Below are 20,833 nucleotides of genomic sequence, written 5' to 3'. Positions count from 1 at the left end.
TTTCTATCAATCTGTTTTGGAAACTGATATCTGTGTCTCACAAAACAAATGCTAATTGTTTGGAAACTAATTCAGCTGAAAGCCTTGAATATCAGTGCAAACTTAAATGCTAGAACCTTTTGTTTTGATAGCAGGCATGGTTAATGAGCGCTCATTCATAATTCTTGAAGGCCTCCAGATTAGCAACACAGGGCAGTTTGAACTTTGAGTTGCTACGTGCCTTTGTGTTTGATTTTTGTTTCATACAACCCATTGAAAGGGAGTGTAAAAAATCTGTATGCTGCAGTCAAGCTTGAAAATGAACCCTCAACAAGTTGGTGGAATCTGGGATTGTCACTGCAGGGAGATAATCAAAGAAGTTTAAACTGTAAATTGGAATGTGTATGTTGCTTTCTAGTAGTACAGATTATGGTTCCTGTTTTTTTTTTTAAATTCCTGGAAACTAATGGGCCAAAAACAGGGGCTTCCTGTCTTCTTGGGTGACTACAGAGAAAAGGGACTAAACTTACTGTGAAAAGTTACCATAAAAAAAGGCTGTACTCCAGCAGAGTATTTAGCTACAATGTTATGTGATGCTTCTAGTAGCAGTCAGGTCAGAAGGAAAATTTGCCTAGGAAAAAAATAACTAAAGCAGAAGGCCCTCTGCAAGGCAGATGGGCAGCTCCTAGATATGCTAAACAAATAAAAATAAAATACCTTTAGTGGGGTGGCTAGTGGACGCCTGAGTGTTAAAGGCAATCCAGGTCTGTGGTATTTTTATTGTAAGGGGTTACCTGCCCCTAGTACTGTCAGGCTCTGTTCCTGTCTGTGTTTTGCTCTGAAGATTAATGGGATAGTTTGTATTTTAGATTCATGGTTTATTTACAAAGAAGATTGCTCTTTCTGGGGAAACAGAAAGCCTGTTTTTTGATGTATTTATTTTGATGTATTTTTTGATGTATTTCCAACTGAACTCATAGGAGTTCTTATAAGGAGGTACTACAGTAGAAGGTCGACTCACGTTGGCATTTAGCGAAACTATTGCTCTTAAGAGAATAACTTGGAGAAGGGATTTAACAATAACAGAGCTGGAAAGGGACCTTGAAGGTCTTCAATCTCCTGCTCAAGCAGGAAACTCGCATTTCGGACAAACGGTTGTCCAATCTGATTTTCATTCAGCCTTCTTAATACAACGATCACTTTCTGTCAAATGTTTCAGGTGCTCCTGAACTAAGTTGCGGGAGCTTTTAAGGAAGTGAAGAGAAATAATGGCCTGTAGTAGAAGCAGATGTGCCGGCCGAAAAAGCTTATTTATAATTTGCTCTGTTTCAGAAATGGTGGAACCAGGACAAGATCTTTTGCTTACAGCTTTAAGTGAAAGTGGAATTAGCCCAAATGACTTGTTTGATATCGATTCTCCAGATATGGGCCTCGCAACTCCACCTCCAGCTATTCAGCAGGTTGGAAAGACTTTCTATAATTTTGTGTTTGTCACTGTCTAGTAGCATTTGAGTTACTTTTATTTCCCTGCAATAACATAATTATAAACTTGGTTACTTTATATACATTACCCGTAAATGGAAAACCTTCATTCTCAGATTTCCTGGGACTTGTAAAATTGATACTGCTGTGTGCCTGCCATATATCTAATCTGCTTGACTTCTGTTGGAATAAGGAATAAACTTTTTCAGACTATATTCTGCTGGCCCATTTAAAACATTGCATTGACTTTATATCACATTAATCCCCTTGCCAGGTTTGTCCTCTAAGAATGTTACGTGTTGCATTGCTGTTCCTTTTGTCAGTTGCAAAATATAAGCCTCCGATGTGCTGTATGTTGCAGATTGACTTCTATGTAAGGAATACCAGAACCATGACTGAGTTTAGACAATACAAGAAGCCACACCAAATATGCTTGGCCAGACCCTCCTTTAAGATGTGAACTAGGGATTATGGCCACAGTGCATCTATTTACTAGTTTGTGTGTAAAACTTGCTTAACCAGAGACAAAGGTCTAGCAGCTGTATTCACACAGGGCTTAACGTCAATCCTGATAGTGTGTTTTCGTTGTGCCTAACATCCAGTTTGTTTGCTTCCTTCATGTTGCAGTTTATTGTTTGAATATAAAAACTGGTTTAACCCATTAGCTAGGTGAAGGATGCTCTGGCAGTGCAAATACCTACTATTTGATCTGTTCAGCAAGGTATTTAACAGTGATAAGCTACAATTCAGACGATCTGCATGGTTTGGTTCAATCATTCAGATTTTGTACATCCATATAAACTTTAAAATATGTACCTTTGTGCATACACAGCATTTTCCACTAAATACATCTGAGGTAAAGGAAGCATGTTGCATTAAACAAACACCGATAGCACCAATCTAACATCACTGTTAATTCTCTTGTAGTCAGTATCTCTTAATGCATTAGAGCTGGGGTTGGAATCAGAAGCATCAGTAGCTGCCTCTTTTCCTACAGTACTGAGCATCAGAGTAAGGAAAACAGGTTTTTAAATAGTTACATTGAAGATTACAATGTACATCTCTTGAAGTACAAATAAAAATAGGGGCATTTGTTCCTTGAATAAATGCACAAGTTTACGTTTACAGCAGAGTTACCCTCAAAAATAACATCTTCTGTTTGTTGGTTTGTTTTTTTAAAAAAACTTTTAAAATATTTTGAATCAGTTGATACTTAGAGAAGGTTTCCAAGCCATTTATATCGAATCTGTAAAATGAAACCTTCTACCTCTCTCCTGTGGGACATCATTCCACCTGAAGTCAGGTCAGCATCATCCTATTGGCATTTAGAATACTTGCCCAAACTTGCCTGTTTTAGAAAGGTTGTTTTGATCGGAAGGATATTCCTCAGCATGGTTGATGTGGCCTCGATGTTGCATTGTATGATGTTCGTCCACGGTTTTAATCCTGTTTGCTGTATTGGACAGCCTGTCACAACTGAAGCAACTTCCACGCCTAAGTTAGAAAGAACAAATGGCGGGCAGTTGTCTGTGGTTATCCTGCCACCACGAGAACGAGTCTCTCTTGTTCCTTTAGCAACCACCCTCCACCACAACCTTTGTCCTGAATCAAATCAACCAGCTCCCAACCCTGGGGACGACCATTGTCATGACAAAGACCACCCCTGTGACCAGTACCAGGCAGACCATCACCGTGGCAAAGATTATACAAACCAGCACCAACACCCGGCCCTCGGTGACAGTGCCGGTGGCACGGAACACCCTCACCACCCCCGTGCCCAAGGACCAGATCCAGCTGAAAGATCTCCTCAAAAACAACAGTCTTAATGAACTGATGAAACTGAAGCCCCCATCCAACATCGCTCCGCCTGTGGCAACTGCAGCAAGTAAGTAGGGGAGTCGTCTGAATGGACGTTGGCAGGCAGGGTGAGAGGATCCCCACGGTCACGTGATCAGAATTCACATGCTTGGCAACTGATTCATATTTATGACAGTTGCGGAGTCCCAGGGTCACACGATCTCCTTTTGTGACTTTCTGACAAGCAATTGGGAAAGCCAGATTCGCTTAATAACTGTGGCCAGAAAGGTCGTAGAATGGGACAAAACTCACTTAACAAATGTCTCGCTTGGCAACAGAAATTTTGGGTTTAATTGTGGTTGTAAGTCGAGGACTACCTGTACTAGGAATTCTTTAGCCCCGGGGTGTGCAACCTTGGCTATCTAATCAGCCAACCCATACTATAACAAGTGCTATCCTCAAATTATTCATTTAGGTAGAGAAAAAGAAAGCTAAGATGGCTGGATCTCATAATAAATGTATTGAGGTCCCAAATGTTGCCTTTTTTACAGACCTAATTCTTGTGTCCCCAAACATGGTAAACACCACTAAGCTTGGTAAGATCAGTTCCATTGTTAAAACTGGATGTACAGTTTCCTTTTTCTCACCCCCCCATGGGAAATTCAGTGTAATTTTTGTCTAACTTTGATGCTTTTACACTCCTACTCGTCTGCACTGTGGTGTTTGGGTGAATAAAAAGTTTGCCTCTCATTTACACCAGCTTAGAGAATGCTTTATTGCATCATAGATATTTTTCTTAATATTGAATCCTTTGGGACGTTTTCCTTTCAGCCGATCTGAGCAATGGTGCTGTTAAAAAGGAGACTTCGACTAAAGAAGTCACAAGAATATGGGTAAATGATCTGAAAATGAGGAGCTTCTCTCCCACCATGGTAAGTGCAGCCCTAAATTTGTATTTCTATTGCTCTATTTGCTTTTATTCATTTACAGGACTTACACGGTTGCTTTTCTCCTGCTACAACAGAACTTTGTTCCTTAAAATCTGAAATCCTGGATTTTGATCCGCTTTACTATTGCATAGACTGTTTGTTTTTTCATCCTTGGTTTTGTGTATTTGACCATGATATTGCAAGCTGTTTTGGGGACAAAATCTTTAGAGGTTTGCATAGACATGCTGTTTATCAGTCAGCTTCCTATTCGGCCTTTTTTATATACAAATACAATATACGAAGCCATTTCAGACAAACGTTTCTTGGCTTCAAAGCAACATAGTAGAGCTGTGAACTTGGGTAACTGGATTATACAAGACCCCTCCCCTCCCCCGGTAGGTATTTCAAAATCTCTTCTGGTGAAAAATAACTGGCATCGGAAGAGGAGTGCCTTAAAGGTAGAGCATTCTGAAAGTCAGTGGGAAGAAGGCCGGGAAGGTTCCACATTCCACATTTGTGTGGGTCTGTTCACTCTTGAACGTGGCTGCTTTGTGTACGACATAGTGCAACACACGCTGATGTTTCCTATAGAAAGTGCCCGTCACGAAAGAGGAAGAAGAACCCGAGGAAGAGGATGAAGAAGAAATGGGCCACGCAGAGACATACGCCGAATATATGCCCATAAAATGTACGCCTGCTACTTCTTTTTATCAAAATTAAAATACCCGAATATCCAAGGTGGAGGAAACGCCACCTTAACCCCCTGCTTTTTCTCCCACAGTAAAAATCGGCTTGCGCCATCCCGACCCGGTCGTAGAAACCAGCTCCCTTTCCAGCGTGACCCCTCCTGAAGTATGGTACAAATCTTCGATTCCGGAGGAGAGCATCGACAGCGGTTGGCTGTCAGCCTTGCAGCTTGAAGCAATTACTTACGCAGCACAGGTACAGCTACAAAATTCGTGCCTGTCCAGAGGTCCACCAAAGTTGAGCCCGAAGACAGTTCTTGTCACAGATATTACGATGGGTTTTCTGTAAAAGCAGTCTTTCTCACAACTAAAATACTGTGCTTAATCAGAAAAATGGCCTTGATCAGGGGTTCTCAACCCTTGATCCTCAGATCCCTGGGGGGGGGCACAGTGTGGTCATGGGGGCCACAACGGCTTTGAAGGAATGTTATGATTTTAATCTTGAGTTAAGCCTTGGGAGTCTATACCCGTGGACCGCGGCCACAAAAGGTATTTAAAGAGGGTCCGTGGTGAAGGAAAGGTTGAGAGACCCTGGCCTAAATAATGAATCTATAGAACACTTAATTCCATTCTCAGGAAGCAAAGTATTTCAAAATGTAACCTGTAATTTATGTATTACTTCTTGAATTCTTCATAGTTTACAAAATTGACTACATATTTCCTTTGTACGTGCACCATAGTATTAAGTGCTCCTTTTATACATTTTGACTTGCTCTTATCCACGTACTCCGTGCCATGCACTAAACAGATAAATTCTGTAACTTCCCCACAGCAACACGAGACATTCCTACCAAACGGAGACCGAGCTGGCTTTTTAATAGGCGATGGTGCCGGTGTAGGGAAAGGAAGAACCATCGCTGGCATCATTTATGAAAACTATCTCTTGGGTAGAAAAAGGGCAGTATGGTAAGTCTCATACTCTGCCCTCGGGCTCAGTGGGATATTGTCCTTTTTGTCATTTGCTCTGACTTCATGGTGGGTCTGTTGCCCTTGCTCTCTTCCAGGTTTAGTGTTTCAAACGATCTGAAATACGATGCCGAAAGGGACTTGAGAGATATTGGTGCCAAAAACATTTTGGTCCATTCATTAAACAAGGTGTGGAAATATTTTACTATGTACAATTGAAGCAAAAAAACACACACACACACATTAGGTACGCTTGTGTGAGATGCATGCCCAGTGAACCTACTGTTGTTGCTTTCTGGGTGGCTTGCGCTGTGTTGGGAAGTAGTGCAACAATTGCTTGGTCACAAATTATTTTTCGGATTAATCATTGCAGTAGGCATGTTGCATGTTTTGGAGGTCATAATGGGGAGGGGGTGTTTCAAATCCTCAATGATTGAAACGGTGTGGAATTAAATTATGTGGAATAGTAATGTATTTCTGCATTCTCCCCTCATGTGAAACATTAAATTACATTTGCCTTTATTGGAAGATTTTACAAAAGAAAACCACTTGCTAGAATTTGTCCTTATTGGGTGTATATTTATAATATCTCATTGGACAAATGAGCTACCAAGATGAATGGTTCCTGGAAAACATATTTAATATGTGATATATAAGACAGTCTTTCTCAGTGTAATGAAACTTCAGTAGGAGTCCATCAGCTTTCTGATCTATTTGAGTGCCAAGCGCAATAAAATCAGATTTATTTTTTTTCTTTAAGATACTGCAGCTTTTAAAGCTATTTGGAGTTTAGTTAGGGAAGATAACGTGTACACGTTTGTAATAGAACAGAATATCTTTTATACCTTTGATCTTGTTTCTGCTTTAGTTCAAATATGGAAAGATTTCCTCCAAGCATAATGGAAGCGTGAAAAAGGGGGTCATCTTTGCCACTTATTCTTCACTCATTGGAGAAAGTCAGTCTGGAGGAAAATATAAAACCAGGCTGAAGCAGCTGCTTCATTGGTGTGGAAACGACTTTGACGGAGTGGTATCCTTTCCAGTTGCTAGATTGGCGGGGAATATCCCTCCTATTAAGTTAGCTTCTTTTAATCAGTGTCAGATGCATTTTTCAATTCCAAGACTATCAAAAGTTTGAAAGCAGATAATGCTTCCAGATAGAGTGGCGATCTAGATAAAGTAATTATGTTTTCAGAGGTATGGGTTTCAGCTCCCAGAATTCTCAACAATGCCCATGCTGGCTGGAGAATTCTGGGCATTGACGTTCACATGTCAGGAAGTTGCCAGAGTTGGAAAACATTGCTAAGTTTTATATCTAGCCTAGTTAATTCTCGGACGGTTGTGCTGATTTTTAAGTCACCATGTTTGCCTGGAATAGTTTGTTGAAACTTTTGTTTAACATTCCTTACTTACAGCTAAAAGGTTTATTGTTCAGTATTGCTAAAATCAATTGATCAATATATATTAGCTATTAACAATTCCTGGCTTCCATTGACTGGAATGTTTGCCATGCAACTTTATACACGTATGTACGTGAAATGTCTGTTTCTTAACCACGTCCTCAGATAGTGTTTGACGAATGCCACAAGGCTAAAAACCTTTGCCCAGTTGGCTCTTCAAAACCAACTAAGACAGGCTTGGCTGTTCTGGAGCTGCAGAACAAGCTTCCAAAGGCCAGAGTTACTTATGCTAGTGCCACAGGTAAGGACTGTTTGCCTCCTTTGAACGTGGAGTGGATTTCAATGCTGTTTTCAAAGGGAAAAAAGCACGGATAATTTCCTTTTTAAATTTTTTTTTTCCTTTCAGGTGCATCAGAGCCCCGGAACATGGCATATATGAACCGCCTTGGGATTTGGGGGGAAGGGACCCCGTTTAGGGAATTCAGCGATTTTATCCAAGCAGTTGAAAGAAGGTGCGTTTGTAGGTCTTGGCTGGCGTTGAGTAAAATGGGAGGAGCCACTGTCAGGCTTTTCGCGCAGCTTTTCCCAAAGTTCCAGTTAGGTCCCTGTGAGAATAATTTCCCTTTAAAAATGGTCTTTTTTTTTCTTTCAATCTTCAGAGGTGTGGGCGCCATGGAAATAGTTGCTATGGATATGAAGCTAAGAGGAATGTACATAGCCCGGCAGCTGAGCTTCTCAGGGGTCACCTTCAAAATAGACGAAGTTCATCTTTCTCAGCACTACATCAAAATGTATAATAAATCTGTGAAAATGGTAAGCCTTCGAAAGGGAGAAGTTGGCGGTTCGTGACGCTTTGAGAAAGATCGTAGTGTTAACTCATTGCGATAGAAACACCAATGAATCTTTGGAACGGTGTAAAAATGAACAGGGCAGCATGAAATCAGTTCCCATTAACTATACTTGGGTCTTGATCAGATTTTCTGCAGACATTTCATCCCACATCCCAGAGGGGCTTAGAGGTTAAGGAGTCTTGCAGGGTTTCTAGATGCCCAGAGAATGCAATTATTAAACATGAATAGCAAACCCGGACTTCCTCCATTCCAAGGAATTTATTTTGTAAATCTTCCGCAACGTTATTGCAGCAAGAGGCAGATGTAGTCATGCGTAAGCCACATTGACATTGGTGGAACGGAACCACATTTTCTAAGCTAAAACCTGACATTTCAGTAGCTTGGTCTATAAAAACAATTTCCCTGTTACTGAAAAACAACCAATTCCTGAGCTGCAGAACATACAAGTCAGCAAAGTTTCATTATGTCATCTCTTTTCTTAGAAAACTACGACCCAAAATTTAAGAACTAGGCTTGAAGAACCGATAGTCTGTTTGTCTGTGGAAATTCTCAATCGTGATTGTCCCAAAGATGCTTTTTCAAAAAGGCAACTGGACTTTCTTGTTTTCCTTTGCTTCAGAACTGACCTGAAGAAGCTTCTCGGACGAGAAGTGAAACTTTTTCAATGAAAGCAAAAAAGTCCAGTTGCCTTTTCAAATAAACGCCTTGGGGCGAGCGGTCAGTTTAGTCCGGCATCCTGTCCTCTCATTTTATATTACTGATCATTTTAGGTTGCCGGAGTTAATTTTAAGCCTGAAAACTCTGCTTCCCTTTTTCAGTGGGTAAGTGCCAGGGAGAAATTCCAACAGGCCGCTGACCTCATTGACGCCGAACAGCGCATGAAGAAGTCCATGTGGGGCCAGTTCTGGTCTGCTCACCAGAGATTTTTTAAATACCTCTGCATTGCTTCCAAAGTCAAAAGAGTGGTGCAGCTGGCCCGGGAAGAGATCAAGAACGGCAAGGTGGGTTGAGGTGCTGGAATGACTGGTGACGCCCCCGTCCTCCACGTTCAGAAGATCTCAAGACCTCACCCATGTTTTCCTTCTTCCAGTGCGTGGTCATTGGGCTGCAGTCCACAGGAGAAGCCAGAACCTTAGAAGCTTTGGAAGAAGGTGGCGGGGAACTGAATGACTTTGTCTCCACAGCGAAGTAAGCCCCTTGTCGGCCCCGCAGGTTTGGGGGAAATGATGGCTTTTCAAATTTTTCCAAAATTCAGAGTGGTAGCCTGGAAATATTGGGTGGGGCACAATATTAGCTGTGTCTTATTAGCTGTGCTATCGTTCAAAAATTTGTGGCTTCCATTCTTACCTCTAAACCAATGTTTTTCAAAGTATGCTGACTGGGGGATTCTGGGAATTGAGGTCCACACATTTTAAAGTTGCCAAGTTTGAAAAACCCTGCTCTTAAACAATCAGTTATTTCATCATGCACCAATTTTTTTAAAGTTCCTGAATGGTTTTATAGCGAATGTGTGTGGTGTTAAATTGGGCAAAGCGGTGCCATGCATCCCTTTGAGATAAACTGAAAACTCTGCTTCTTTCTTATGACGGTCATGCCCAGAAAGGAGATTTATGACCTGTGGGAAGCCAGTAGAGTCCCCCTTTTTGACTTAGAGGAATATGCTAAACCAATGAGTCATATTTCCCCAGAAACGTGACTTGGGCTAGTGCTAAAATACTGTTGCTGTTTTTCCCTCTCCTAACTTTACAGGGGGGTGTTTCAGTCCCTCATTGAGAAACATTTCCCAGCTCCTGACCGGAAGAAGCTTTTTAGCTTGCTGGGAATTGACCTGTCTGTCCAGAGTAACAACAGCTCTCCTCGAGACAGTCCTTGCAAGGAGGATAAAGTGAAAAAACGCAAAGGTAACACGGAGCCCGTTCAATGTTATCTTTATTTGGAACTCTGGGTCACTTTCTTTCTTTTTACTAACCAGCCCCAAAGAACTGAGTAGCGCCCCTTTCTAATGTCGCTTCTTTACTTTTGCTTAACCCCAAAAAAGGGGAAGAAATAACGAGAGAGATCAAGAAAGCCCGTAAGACCGGCGGTCTCGCCGGGAGCAGCTCCGACGAAAGCTTCAGCGAGTCGGAGGCCTCGGAGAACGAAGAGAGCGACAACGAGAGCTCCCGGTTTTTAAGTTCTGGAGATGATGACGACTTCAACCCCTTTAGAGATGAATCTAGTGAAGATGATGAGGATGGTGAGATAATTTTTTTTAGGGGGGGGGGTTTGTCATCTTTTTATCACTTTAGGTTGGGCATGATTTCAGCCTTTGGGGTAAAGCTGGCGAGGTTTTGCTTGCCCACTTTGGTCTTTTCCCCCCTCTCAGACCCTTGGCTCATCCGGAAAGAACACAAGAAAAATAAAGAGAAGAAAAAGAAGAAAAGCATAGACCCCGATTCTATTCAGAGTGCCTTGTTAGCATCTGGTCTCGGATCCAAAAGGCCAAGTTCGCTCTCCTCCACAGTCGTGACCCCTTCTACAAATACCTCCGGTATGTTACTCTGTTTTGGCTGCCAGGGTGTTTCTGCCTGGCAAGGAAGCGGCAGTTGTAAAGTCTGCAAATGAAACTCAGAAGATATCTGGCTGCAGTTATTCTAACTAGCCAATTTTATTAAAAAGGCTTCTCCTTCCATGCGCTTAACCCTCTTCTTAAAACTTCCCCCCCCCCCAAAATGGTATCAACCTCTCCTGAATTTAGGATTCCACGGATTAACCTGGCATTCCTTCTACGAGTCTAAAAAAACCCCTCTTTTTTGTCCCCCTGTTTTGGCACTTCGCAGCACCAAACACCAACACCAACACCAGCTACGTGACGAGTCAGGATGCCGTGGAAAGGGCCCAGCAGATGAAAAGAGAATTGCTGGATAAACTGGAGAAGCTATCCGAGGATCTCCCTCCTAACACACTGGATGAGCTCATAGATGAACTGGGAGGTCCTGAGAACGTGGCCGAGGTGGGTGGCTTGGATGATCCAGGAAAGAAGGTTTTTAGTGAAACTGTTAACGAGGGAACCCCTCGTTGTATAGGGCAGGGGTAGGCAACCTTGGCTCTTATGACTTGTGGACTTCAACTCCCAGAACTCCTGAGCCAGCCACGCTGAGGGGAAAGGGAGAGATTTCCATGCTGAGCCATGCTGGCTCAGGAATTCTGGGAGTTGAAGTCCACGAGTCATAAAAGAGCCAAGGTTGCCTACCCCTGGTATAGGGAGTTGTAAGAATAGGGGGTTGCGGCACAAGAGGCCAGGCATAAAAAACAGACAGCTTGTCATTTGCAAAACTTTGAAAGGTCAGCCCTGGGTTTGTTCTCAGAACAGCTTTGAGGAATATTTGACAGGTCTTTAGACTATTTCAAGGGCCTCAACGCTTGATGTAGCCTGCTAAAACGACTCGTTGTCCCGAAGATGACAGGTCGCAAAGGAAGAGTCGTGAGCAACGACGACGGCAGCATTTCGTACGAGTCCAGGTCCGAACTTGACGTTCCTGTGGAAATCCTGAATATTACTGAGAAGCAGAGATTCATGGATGGAGATAAGGTACCTTTTTCTTGCTGCAGGGTCTAAATATTTACATTTTCAGCAAGTTTAAAAATTTAGGTGCACTGGACTGTAACATTTCTTTCAAAAATAACAGTATCCAAATGTAACTCTGTGCTTTTTATTTTTTTAAGTTAAAACTGTTCATGTAATAATGCAGTCCTTGCTTGGAATTAGTTTGTGTCAAGACAGGTGTGTCTTGATAAAACATTTGCAGAAGCTTCTTAGATAATGGAGGGGGGGAAAAATTTCCTAACTTGCTAAAGAAAAGGTGATGTGGTATGTTTTTCCACTAACTGAAATATAACATGTTACCTTTCCAGGACAAAGATCCAAAGTTTGCATTTATAAATCAATTTATTTCCTTGCTTCACCTTGACCTCTTCTGTCTTGCAGAATATCGCCATCATCTCTGAAGCCGCCAGCTCAGGCATATCTTTGCAAGCAGATCGAAGGGCGAAAAATCAGAGAAGGAGGGTACATATGACGCTGGAGTTGCCGTGGAGTGCCGATCGGGCAATTCAGCAGTTTGGTGAGTAGCTTGAGTCTGGCTGAATGTGGAAACAGAGCTTCAAGCTCCAATGTAGTGTAATTCTACTACAAGGTCTTCAAGCTGATAAACATCTCTGTAGGCTTTCAGATTGAAACATGCCTTGATAGACAAAACCTTGTGCCCTACACGTGTGAGATTTGGGGGGGGGGGGGTGATGCTGTGTTGACCCCAGCAAACAAAATTTGCCTTTTTCTTAATCTCCAGGACGAACTCACCGGTCCAATCAAGTGACTGCCCCAGAGTACGTCTTCCTAATTTCTGAATTGGCAGGAGAACAGAGATTCGCCTCGATTGTTGCCAAACGGCTGGAGAGCTTGGTAAGACATTTGCTGTGAATTGCTTCAGGTAGATAATTAATTCTGTCCGACCAGATTTTGAAAAAAGGTGATCCCTGTTATTTTGAAAAGGGCAGGAAATGTCTGTCTCTCGCTTTGTAAGTCAGTTTGGTGTTGTTTTTTTTAAACAGGGAGCTCTCACTCACGGAGATAGAAGAGCAACAGAAACTAGAGATTTGAGCAGATTCAACTTTGACAACAAGGTAGAAATTGCAGTCCTTTCCCACTGTTGATTCATTGCCATTTTTACTCCTTTTTTCTTTCTCCCTTGAAATCCATATATATATATATATATGCTTGCACATGCATTTACATGTCATTCTATGAATATACATTTATATATAAAAAGGCGGAGGGGATATTACAATAGTAATACAGATACAGGAATATGCATAAACTGTAAAACTGGTCGTATTCTGTGTTGCAAAGGCAATAGTTTGTTCTTTCCCCCTCTTAAATTAGTATGGCCGAAATGCCTTGGAAATAGTCATGAAGTCCATTGTGAATTTGGATTCCCCGTTAGTCTCTCCGCCAGCAGATTATCCAGGAGAGTTTTTTAAAGGTACGTTTTGTGTTGTTTTTTTTTCAGTCATTGAAATAAAACTGGGAGAAAGCCCTCTTGAATTGAGATTGAATTGCTTCTTTATACGTACTTCCAAAAAGTGCAACCAAGTTCCCTTTGCAGTATCTGGAATGATGCTTGACTCTTATTTTCAGCTAAACAAACATTCATTTTTGATCGTGGCGTTCCAATCATTTAATGATTCGATATTTGGGTGGAAGATTTTGCCATCTCTTTCTGCTGCTAACTTTCTTTTAGAAGCTTGGGAGAGATCCTAATCTTTTTGAAATTGGGATTGTGATTTATACACCTACTTGTGCGGCCAACGGCTGTCTTGTAGAGCTGATGTTAATCTCTCTCTTTTCTTTCTAGATGTTAGACAAGGTTTGATAGGCGTCGGCCTAATTAATGTCGAAGACCGGTCTGGGATTCTCACTCTTGACAAAGGTATTTGCTTTGGCATGCTTGGCAACTTCTTTCAGGGAGGACTTCTTTGTTAGTGACGCATAGCTCAGCTTTGGGATTATTTTATTTGGGGTTTTTGAAATTGGATATGTTTAATGAGAGAGCCGGACAAGAAAGAATGGAGGGAAACTAATCAAGGAAAGAAGCAACCTTGGAATTAAGAAGAAACTTCCTAACAGTGAGAACAATTAATAGTGGAATGACTTCCCTCCAGAAACTGTGGGTGCTCCACAGTTAAAAACTGGAGGTTTTTAAGAAGAGATTGGACAGCCATTTGTCTGAAATGGAAGGGGGCTCCTGCTTGAGCAGGGGGTTGGACTAGAAGACTTCCAAGGCCCCTTCCAACTCTGTCATTCTGTTATTCCTGTTGCTTAGCATGATGGGTTGGGGTGGGAACAAACCCTGCTTCTTTTCTCACTAACGTCACTTCATTTCTCTCCCTTTTAGATTATAACAATATTGGGAAATTCCTGAACCGGATTCTGGGCATGGAAGTCCACCAACAGAACGCTCTCTTCCAGTATTTCTCAGACACGCTAAACGGCGTCATCCAGAATGCGAAGAAGAACGGGAGATACGACATGGGCATATTAGGTAAGGCGGCGTTTTCAGGGTGGACCGTACAGGTAGTCCTTGACTTACGGCCACAGTGGAGCCCAAAATTTCCGTTGCTAAGTGAGTCAGTCGTTAAGTGGATTTTGCCCCACTTCATGAACTTTCTTGATACAGCTGTTAAGTGCATCTATCTTCCTGGTTTGTATTCTTCCCTTCCGTAGCCTTTATTACGCATTGCCCTAAACCGCTTTGTTGCATAAACCACTTTCAGTGGAGCCGTGTCTGATTGTCTCAAGCTTTCATCCTTTCCCTATCTGTGGAGATTGAATCCCTGTGTTCATTTTTATGCCTGGTACATCAAATAAACGTAGTCCTCGAGTTACAACAGTTCATTTCGTGATCGCTTGAAGTTAACAACGGCACTCAAAAAAGGGACTTACGACTTTCACGTGACTGTTGCGGCATCCCCATGGTCAGCTGATCAAAGTTCAGACACTTGGCAACTGACTCATATTTATGACCGTTGCAATGTCCCAGGGTCTTGTGACCTTCTGTCCAGCAAAGCCACATTCACTTCACAGCCGTGTGACTCACTTAACAACTGTGGCAAGAAAGGTCGTAAAATGGGGCAAAACTCACTTAACAAGTGTCTCACTTTGCAATGGAAATTTTGGGGTCGGTTGTCCTAAGTCGGGGACTACCTGAATATCTGTCAGATGCTGATCTTCTTTCTTGTGACTCTTCCCCCCCCCCCCCCAGATCTGGGATCGGGAGATGAAAAAGTGAGGAAAGCAGATGCTAAAAAATTCCTAACCCCAGGCTATTCCCCCTCTGGACACGTCGAACTGTACACTGTAAGTTGTTGGACGGGCAAGTCGGCTTGGGGGGGGGGGGAAAGCTGCTGAAATCTCTTCCTGTCTGCCTTCATTCACAAGGACGTGGAGTTGGCGGTCAAGCATGGTTTCCAATCTTGTCTTCTAGATAAGCGTGGAGAGAGGGATGTCATGGGAGGAAGCAAGGAAGATCTGGAGTGAGCAGCGCGGACCAGACGACGGGTTTTATTTATCGCTTCAGGTGAGGCTCCGGTTTGAAGGTCGGGCGTAAGCTTTTCAGGGGGCAGGACTTGAAAGCGTTACTCAGCATCTTACTACTTACTTACTATCTGTATTGGAAATGAGGATTCAGTTCAAGCAACATTTCTCAAGCTTGGCAGCTTGACGATATGTAGGGTTGCGACTCCCAGAATTCCCCGGCTAACAAAATCGATCCAGGTTTCCAATCTCAAGGTTTGGTCTTTTCCGCTGAGTTTCTGCAGCTTCAGTAAGCAGACTGTCAATAAAATTTTGTACAAAAAAGTACTTTGACCTTTGTATTCGGTCCGGGTTTATTGAATGAGTAATTTAGGAATGATCTCAACAGTATCTCCTAAGAGGTACAAACTGCATTTTCCTTTCTATATTCATTTTTTCCCCCTTGCCTTTTCTTTACCAGATACGAAATAGTAAGAAAACTGCCATCCTCATGAAAGAGGTGAACCCCAAAAAGAAGCTTTTCCTGGTCCATAGGCCAAATACCGGAAAGCAGTTGAAACTGGAAACCTATGCGGAAATAAAGAAAAAATATAAAAAAGTGAGTTACTTTGATAAAACTACCTTCCCCGACTGAAACACAAACAAGGCTTGCTCTTAATAAGGTTCAACTCCTACTTGTAACATTAGACTAGTATTTCTCAGCTTCAGCAACTTTAAGCTATGTGGATTTCGACCTCCAGAATTCCTCAGCTGGCTGGGGAACACTGGGAGTTGAAGTCCACAAATCTTTAAGGTTGAGAAACACCCTACTAGATCATGGTTTAGCATTGCTTCTAAATGAATTTACAGCCAGATCTGACTATTGATAACTGCTGTGCATGATTCCAGGTATCCTCTGACGACGCTGTGACTCACTGGGTCGAACAATACACCTCATCGGCAGACACATGCACACATGCTTACTGGTACGTTTTGGGGGGACGATCTTCAAAACAGTGGGACTGCTGTCAAAAAATGGACTTCAGTGGGACTTCCCAACCAAATTAAAATATCCAGATGGAAGTTTTGTAGCTCAGGGTTGAACTGTGGGCTCCTTGGTGCTCTATGAGCGTGGTGGTTTTCTTGCAGACGTTTCATGATCCAACTAGGTAATATCATCAATACTAGAAAGGAGTAGGTTTGTAGGGAGGAGGAGGAGAACTGTGGGGTCCTTGGTGGTTTTCTTGCAGACGTTTCATGAGCCAACTAGGTAATATCAGTGCTAGGAGGAAGTGGGATTTGCTTTCTGTTTAGGTACAAGTGGCTTGCCCTGTCCATGTGGGTGGGAGTGTCCTTTGGGGTTCCTTGATTAGCCTGTGGTTGACTGAGTTGGTAGTTTCTTGATTGAGGTATAAACAGAGACCAAGCCCCACTTCCTTCTAGCACTGATAATGATACCTAGTTGGATCATGAAACGTCTGCAAGAAAACAACCAAGCTCAGAGAGCACCGAGGGCCGCATGGAAGGAGTAACTTTCTGGCCCTTGCTTTCTCCTCATTCGATCTGAGGATTTACATGTCATCATTTTGTTGTTGATTCTGTAGGATTTATTTTTTTTAAAAAAAAATATCAGGTCAACTTTGAAAGGACACTCCAAAATTAGACATAATTTTGTTTAGGGAGCCCATCTCTGAGTAACTCTTTGTACAGGAAACGAAACTCCATATTTATTTAGTTCTTGGTTTTTTTTAAAAAGGACTTCTTTTCCTCTTTCAGGAGAGGCAACTGCAAAAAGGCAGGTCTTGGTCTTGTTTGCGAGGTTGGCTTGCGCTGCCGGACCTATTACGTCCTCTGCGGTTCTGTCCTGAGCGTTTGGACAAAAGTGGAAGGGGTCCTGGCCTCGGTGAGCGGCACAAACGTCAAAATGCAGATCGTTCGCTTGCGGACCGAGGATGGCCAGAGAATTGTAGGCAAGTATGGGCAATCAATACCAACATTCTTGTGTCTGCACAAATATCTTTGCTTACTCGGCCTTCCCAATCTTAGCAGTCTCCCTGCATTGTCTGTTTCCTGTGTTTGAACCTGCTACCACTCCCCCCCCCACCCCCGAGTGTGGGTGGGGAATGGTGAAACCCCTTGAGCCAAGACACACACACCCCATTTTTTCTGCTCAGCTTTTGCAAATTGGAAACAAACGAGCACGATACAAAATCTTTTATTTTTTTCCTTCAGAGAAACTAAACCAATGTTTTTAAAGCTCAACAACTTTTAAGATGTATAAACTTCAACTCCCAGAATTCCCCAGCCAGCTTGGGTGGGTTTCAACTCCCAGAAGTGGGAGTTTCTGGCTGAGGAGTGCTGCCATCTTAATCAAAAACACTGCCCTGTACAAGGGCTAAGATCTTAAACGATGGAAAACAAGATCAAAGGTGGCAGCCTAACCAACAAATGTTGGTTTATGGAGCAGGGCAGAGCCTCATCCTCGTAGCTCCTTGACTTCAGTGACCTCACCAACCCCTAAATTGTGTTGCAGGCTTGATCATTCCAGCAAACTGTGTGTCTCCCCTCGTCAACCTCCTGTCGACGTCCGATCAGTCGCAACAGCTGGCCGTGCAGCAGCAACAAATATGGCAACAGCACCATCCGCAGAGCATCGCCAATTTCAACAACGCATGAGACAGATCCATGTGGTATTTTGGCTCGACCACCCATTAAGCGTCGGCGCTTTCAGTTTTTATTTCTTTTTGGGTCCCCCCCCTCCTTTTTTCTCCCCCTTTTTCTTTGAATTATCAGGGACAGATTCCAAAGAGTTAGCTTTCAGTTCCATCATGCTGTCTTAGAACTCCACGGAAGAGGCACGGAAGAGTGGTCAAACTGAAAGCCCAGCCTTGCTTTACGGCGGTCATATCATCATCTTTTTTTTTTTTTTTTAATTTCTCCGGGGCTTTTGTAGCCCTGCTTAGTACACATCTACACATCCATCTACTTAAGCGACAACCGCACCCGGTCCAATTTGGAAGAAGCTTGAAGACGTCCCTATTCCTGCTGCCCCTTCATTTGCTTCTTTGGCGCTCAGGGTTGAATGCAGGAACATGGGGGGGCCATGCTGCGGGAGATGTCCTACTTGGAAACTGTATATATATGTATGTGTAGATATATATATATATATAAATATTGGCCACAACAGAGGTCCCAAATTATATTAAAAAAAGTATGTTTTATTTAAAGAAGCAGCATGAAAACCTCGATGTTCGTAACCTGCGTTTTAAGGTGGCATCAACTTTGGGCTATGCATGTTTCAATGCACGGAAAGCCAGCGGCGGGCGAAAGAAAAAGGGACTGTCTCAATGTAGCTGCGAGGATTGGATTTTGGTTTTTTCCCCTCTTCAAGTGGTGTCTGCCCTCGGTGATTGTATTTTTTCTGGATTTCTTCCACAGGTTATATATTTCAATCTTCCCTGGGACTTAATTTTTCTCCCCCTCCTGTTTTCCTTTTTTCTTTTTGGGCTTTGCGTATCCGTGTGCGTGTACAATGAAACCATCTTAATTTTTTAAAAAAGAAATTCCTTTTTTTTAAAAAAAAAAATAGATTTATGGTGTTCTTAATGCTTTGAAAAGGGCCTTCCCTGCCCCTCTTCTCTCTCCAAAATTTCTTTTATTTTTCAGGAAACTAAAACGCAAATTTTACTTCCAATTCCCACCGCAGCCCCCTTTTTAAATTTTTTTTTGTTGGTTTTTGTTGTTAAATACTTGAGCTGTAGACTAGATGCGGGCGGGGGGGCAGCCTGACATGAGGGTTCCGGCTTCTGTGCTGGGTGGTTGTTGTTTTTTTCCTGTTTTTAATTTTTCTGTTGCCCCATAACTTAAATGCTCCCTGTTTTACGTCTGTAAGACATTGTAGAGTTTATTCTGGAACTGTTTAAAAACTGTATATGTACAAAATGTGAATAGTCACTTATCTAAGAATATGGGTAAGTTTGGTTTTTTTTGGTTTTGCCTATAATAGTAGATGTTTATAAGTGAAGGACAATGTTTGTCATATTTCTTGCTTGCACAGGTTGCACTATGAAACATTTGAGATTGTATAAACCTGTCCACCCCCACCCTGCAAGGTATGCCGAGATCTTGCAGGTATCAAATTAAAAGAAAGAGGAAAAAAAAGAAAGAAAAAAAAACTACTGTTCTAACCAGCTTTGGAGTCCTGTGTTTTGGTTGATGGTGACCCTGTGGGATCCTCGTATTGTAAGAATCGCCGAGTGGTTTTTGCCAGGCGAGGCTTCGGCGAGCCCGGAGCCCTTCTCCCAGGAGGAGGGTCCCCGTTGAGACTCTGCATGATCTGCCTTCTCTTCCCCCCACCACCCCAATTCTGCCTCGGAGATGCCACCGCTGTTTCTGTCTGCTGTGCTTGCCTATTGCCAGTCATGAGCGGCGCTTAGAATCCGTTCTTCGTATCCAAAGGGAAAATGGTTTGGGGTATTCTCAGCTTGGGTGACGAGAATTACATCCGTACATTTGGGGGACGTCAACCTTGTTCGGCTGCGAGTGAATTTTATTTGCTCCATTTTGAATGCAGAACGCCTTAGCTTCTTTTCCTTTTATTTATATACAGCCCTTCCACAGATTCCCGGGCCGGCTTACGAAAAGCTTAACGTTAACAATAAAAAGAAAAGAAATTACATGGTCCGAGAACTGTGTGGCTTTTTCCCTTCAGAGTCCTACATTCTCCTAAAGGACTAGACTTGGAGGGCTTCCAACTCCCAGAATTCTCCAGCCACCATGGCTGGCTGGGGAATTCTGGGAGTTGAAGTCCCCGGGTCTTAAAAGTTGCCAAGGTTGGACCCTCCTGGACTAGACCAATTTCACCCTACTTTTTGTTACCAAGAGATCCCGATTAAATGTTTATTAAGCTTGGTCTGGCAGCAGCAAGCAAAAATAATAACAATACACAATTCAAATATTCAAATAATCTGCAGTTCAAATATTAGCGGGGGGGCCTTAATGTCGGCATTCCACCCAGGAATCCTGAGACATGGAGTTCTTAAATAAATAGGAGATGCTTGATTAAAGAAAGGCTGTTTGGGAGAAGTTGCTTCTCGTCCAATTAATAGAGAAATCCAGAATTTGGCTGGGAGAACAAGGAACCATTTACAATGTTATTAAATTGATATGCCACCTTTTGGGCTATTTGAGTGTTACTTGAGCACAGTAAGAGGTGATAAAAAGTGACAACTAAATGTCTTATGGAGATTCTCAGTCATCCAGGTCACGGCAGTCCCAAAGGTGCTTTCCCCCCCTCCTCAAAAGGCAACTGGACGTCTTTGGTTTTTCCTTGAAGACATTTCGCTTCTCACCCAAGAAGCTTCTTCCGTTCTGACTGAAGGGTGGAGGATGGAAGGATTTACATTCCTTGCAGCCCTCTGGTCCTTAGCCCTCTTTCTGAGTGTGTGTCATTCACTCTATTCAGGTGACTCTGAAGGCACAGATAAACCTCCAAGTGGTCTCAAGGACCCTCAGAAAGAGGACTAAGGATCAGAGGGCTGCAAGGAACGTAAACCATTCTCCACCCTTTACTCAGAACTGAAGAAGCTTCTTGGATGAGAAGCGAAATGTCTTCGAAGGAAAAACAGTCCAGTTGCCTTTTGGGGGTGGGTGGGAAGCACCTTTGGGACAAGTGGCAACTACGTTCAGAAGG

At 42.7% G+C, this 20,833-nt stretch overlaps 1 protein-coding gene across 1 annotated transcript; it reads left to right on the top strand.

Moving 5' to 3' along the window:
- The first annotated feature begins 1,313 nt into the window (after positions 1-1,313).
- Positions 1,314-19,720, top strand: SBNO1 (strawberry notch homolog 1). The gene is made up of 30 exons (XM_015813638.1): positions 1,314-1,439; positions 3,037-3,346; positions 4,090-4,190; positions 4,779-4,875; positions 4,969-5,129; positions 5,706-5,839; positions 5,938-6,028; positions 6,708-6,869; positions 7,405-7,540; positions 7,646-7,751; positions 7,899-8,052; positions 8,909-9,091; positions 9,181-9,278; positions 9,840-9,991; positions 10,129-10,326; positions 10,456-10,620; positions 10,910-11,082; positions 11,530-11,661; positions 12,058-12,193; positions 12,419-12,531; positions 12,681-12,752; positions 13,012-13,111; positions 13,484-13,558; positions 14,024-14,170; positions 14,891-14,985; positions 15,113-15,205; positions 15,623-15,760; positions 16,051-16,127; positions 16,918-17,111; positions 17,675-19,720. Exons 1-30 carry the CDS (start codon positions 1,314-1,316, stop codon positions 17,815-17,817), a joined length of 4,062 nt encoding a protein of 1,353 aa, XP_015669124.1. The 3' UTR covers positions 17,818-19,720.
- The last annotated feature ends 1,113 nt before the right edge of the window (positions 19,721-20,833 follow it).

The sequence above is a fragment of the Protobothrops mucrosquamatus genome, unplaced genomic scaffold, assembly GCF_001527695.2.
Source record: "Protobothrops mucrosquamatus isolate PMUCROS unplaced genomic scaffold, P.Mucros_1.0 scaffold180, whole genome shotgun sequence".
Lineage (NCBI taxonomy): Eukaryota > Metazoa > Chordata > Lepidosauria > Squamata > Viperidae > Protobothrops > Protobothrops mucrosquamatus.
Note: the sequence above shows the minus strand (reverse complement) of the source record. Positions and strands in the feature narration are given on the sequence as shown.

Bases quoted from the DNA above. Each gene is read 5' to 3' on its own strand.
- SBNO1 (XM_015813638.1), top strand. From the start codon at position 1,314: ATGGTGGAACCAGGACAAGATCTTTTGCTTACAGCTTTAAGTGAAAGT. The intron at 10,327-10,455 runs GTGAGATAATTT...CCCCCCTCTCAG, and splicing joins TAGTGAAGATGATGAGGATG to ACCCTTGGCTCATCCGGAAA. The intron at 13,112-13,483 runs GTACGTTTTGTG...TTTTCTTTCTAG, and splicing joins TCCAGGAGAGTTTTTTAAAG to ATGTTAGACAAGGTTTGATA.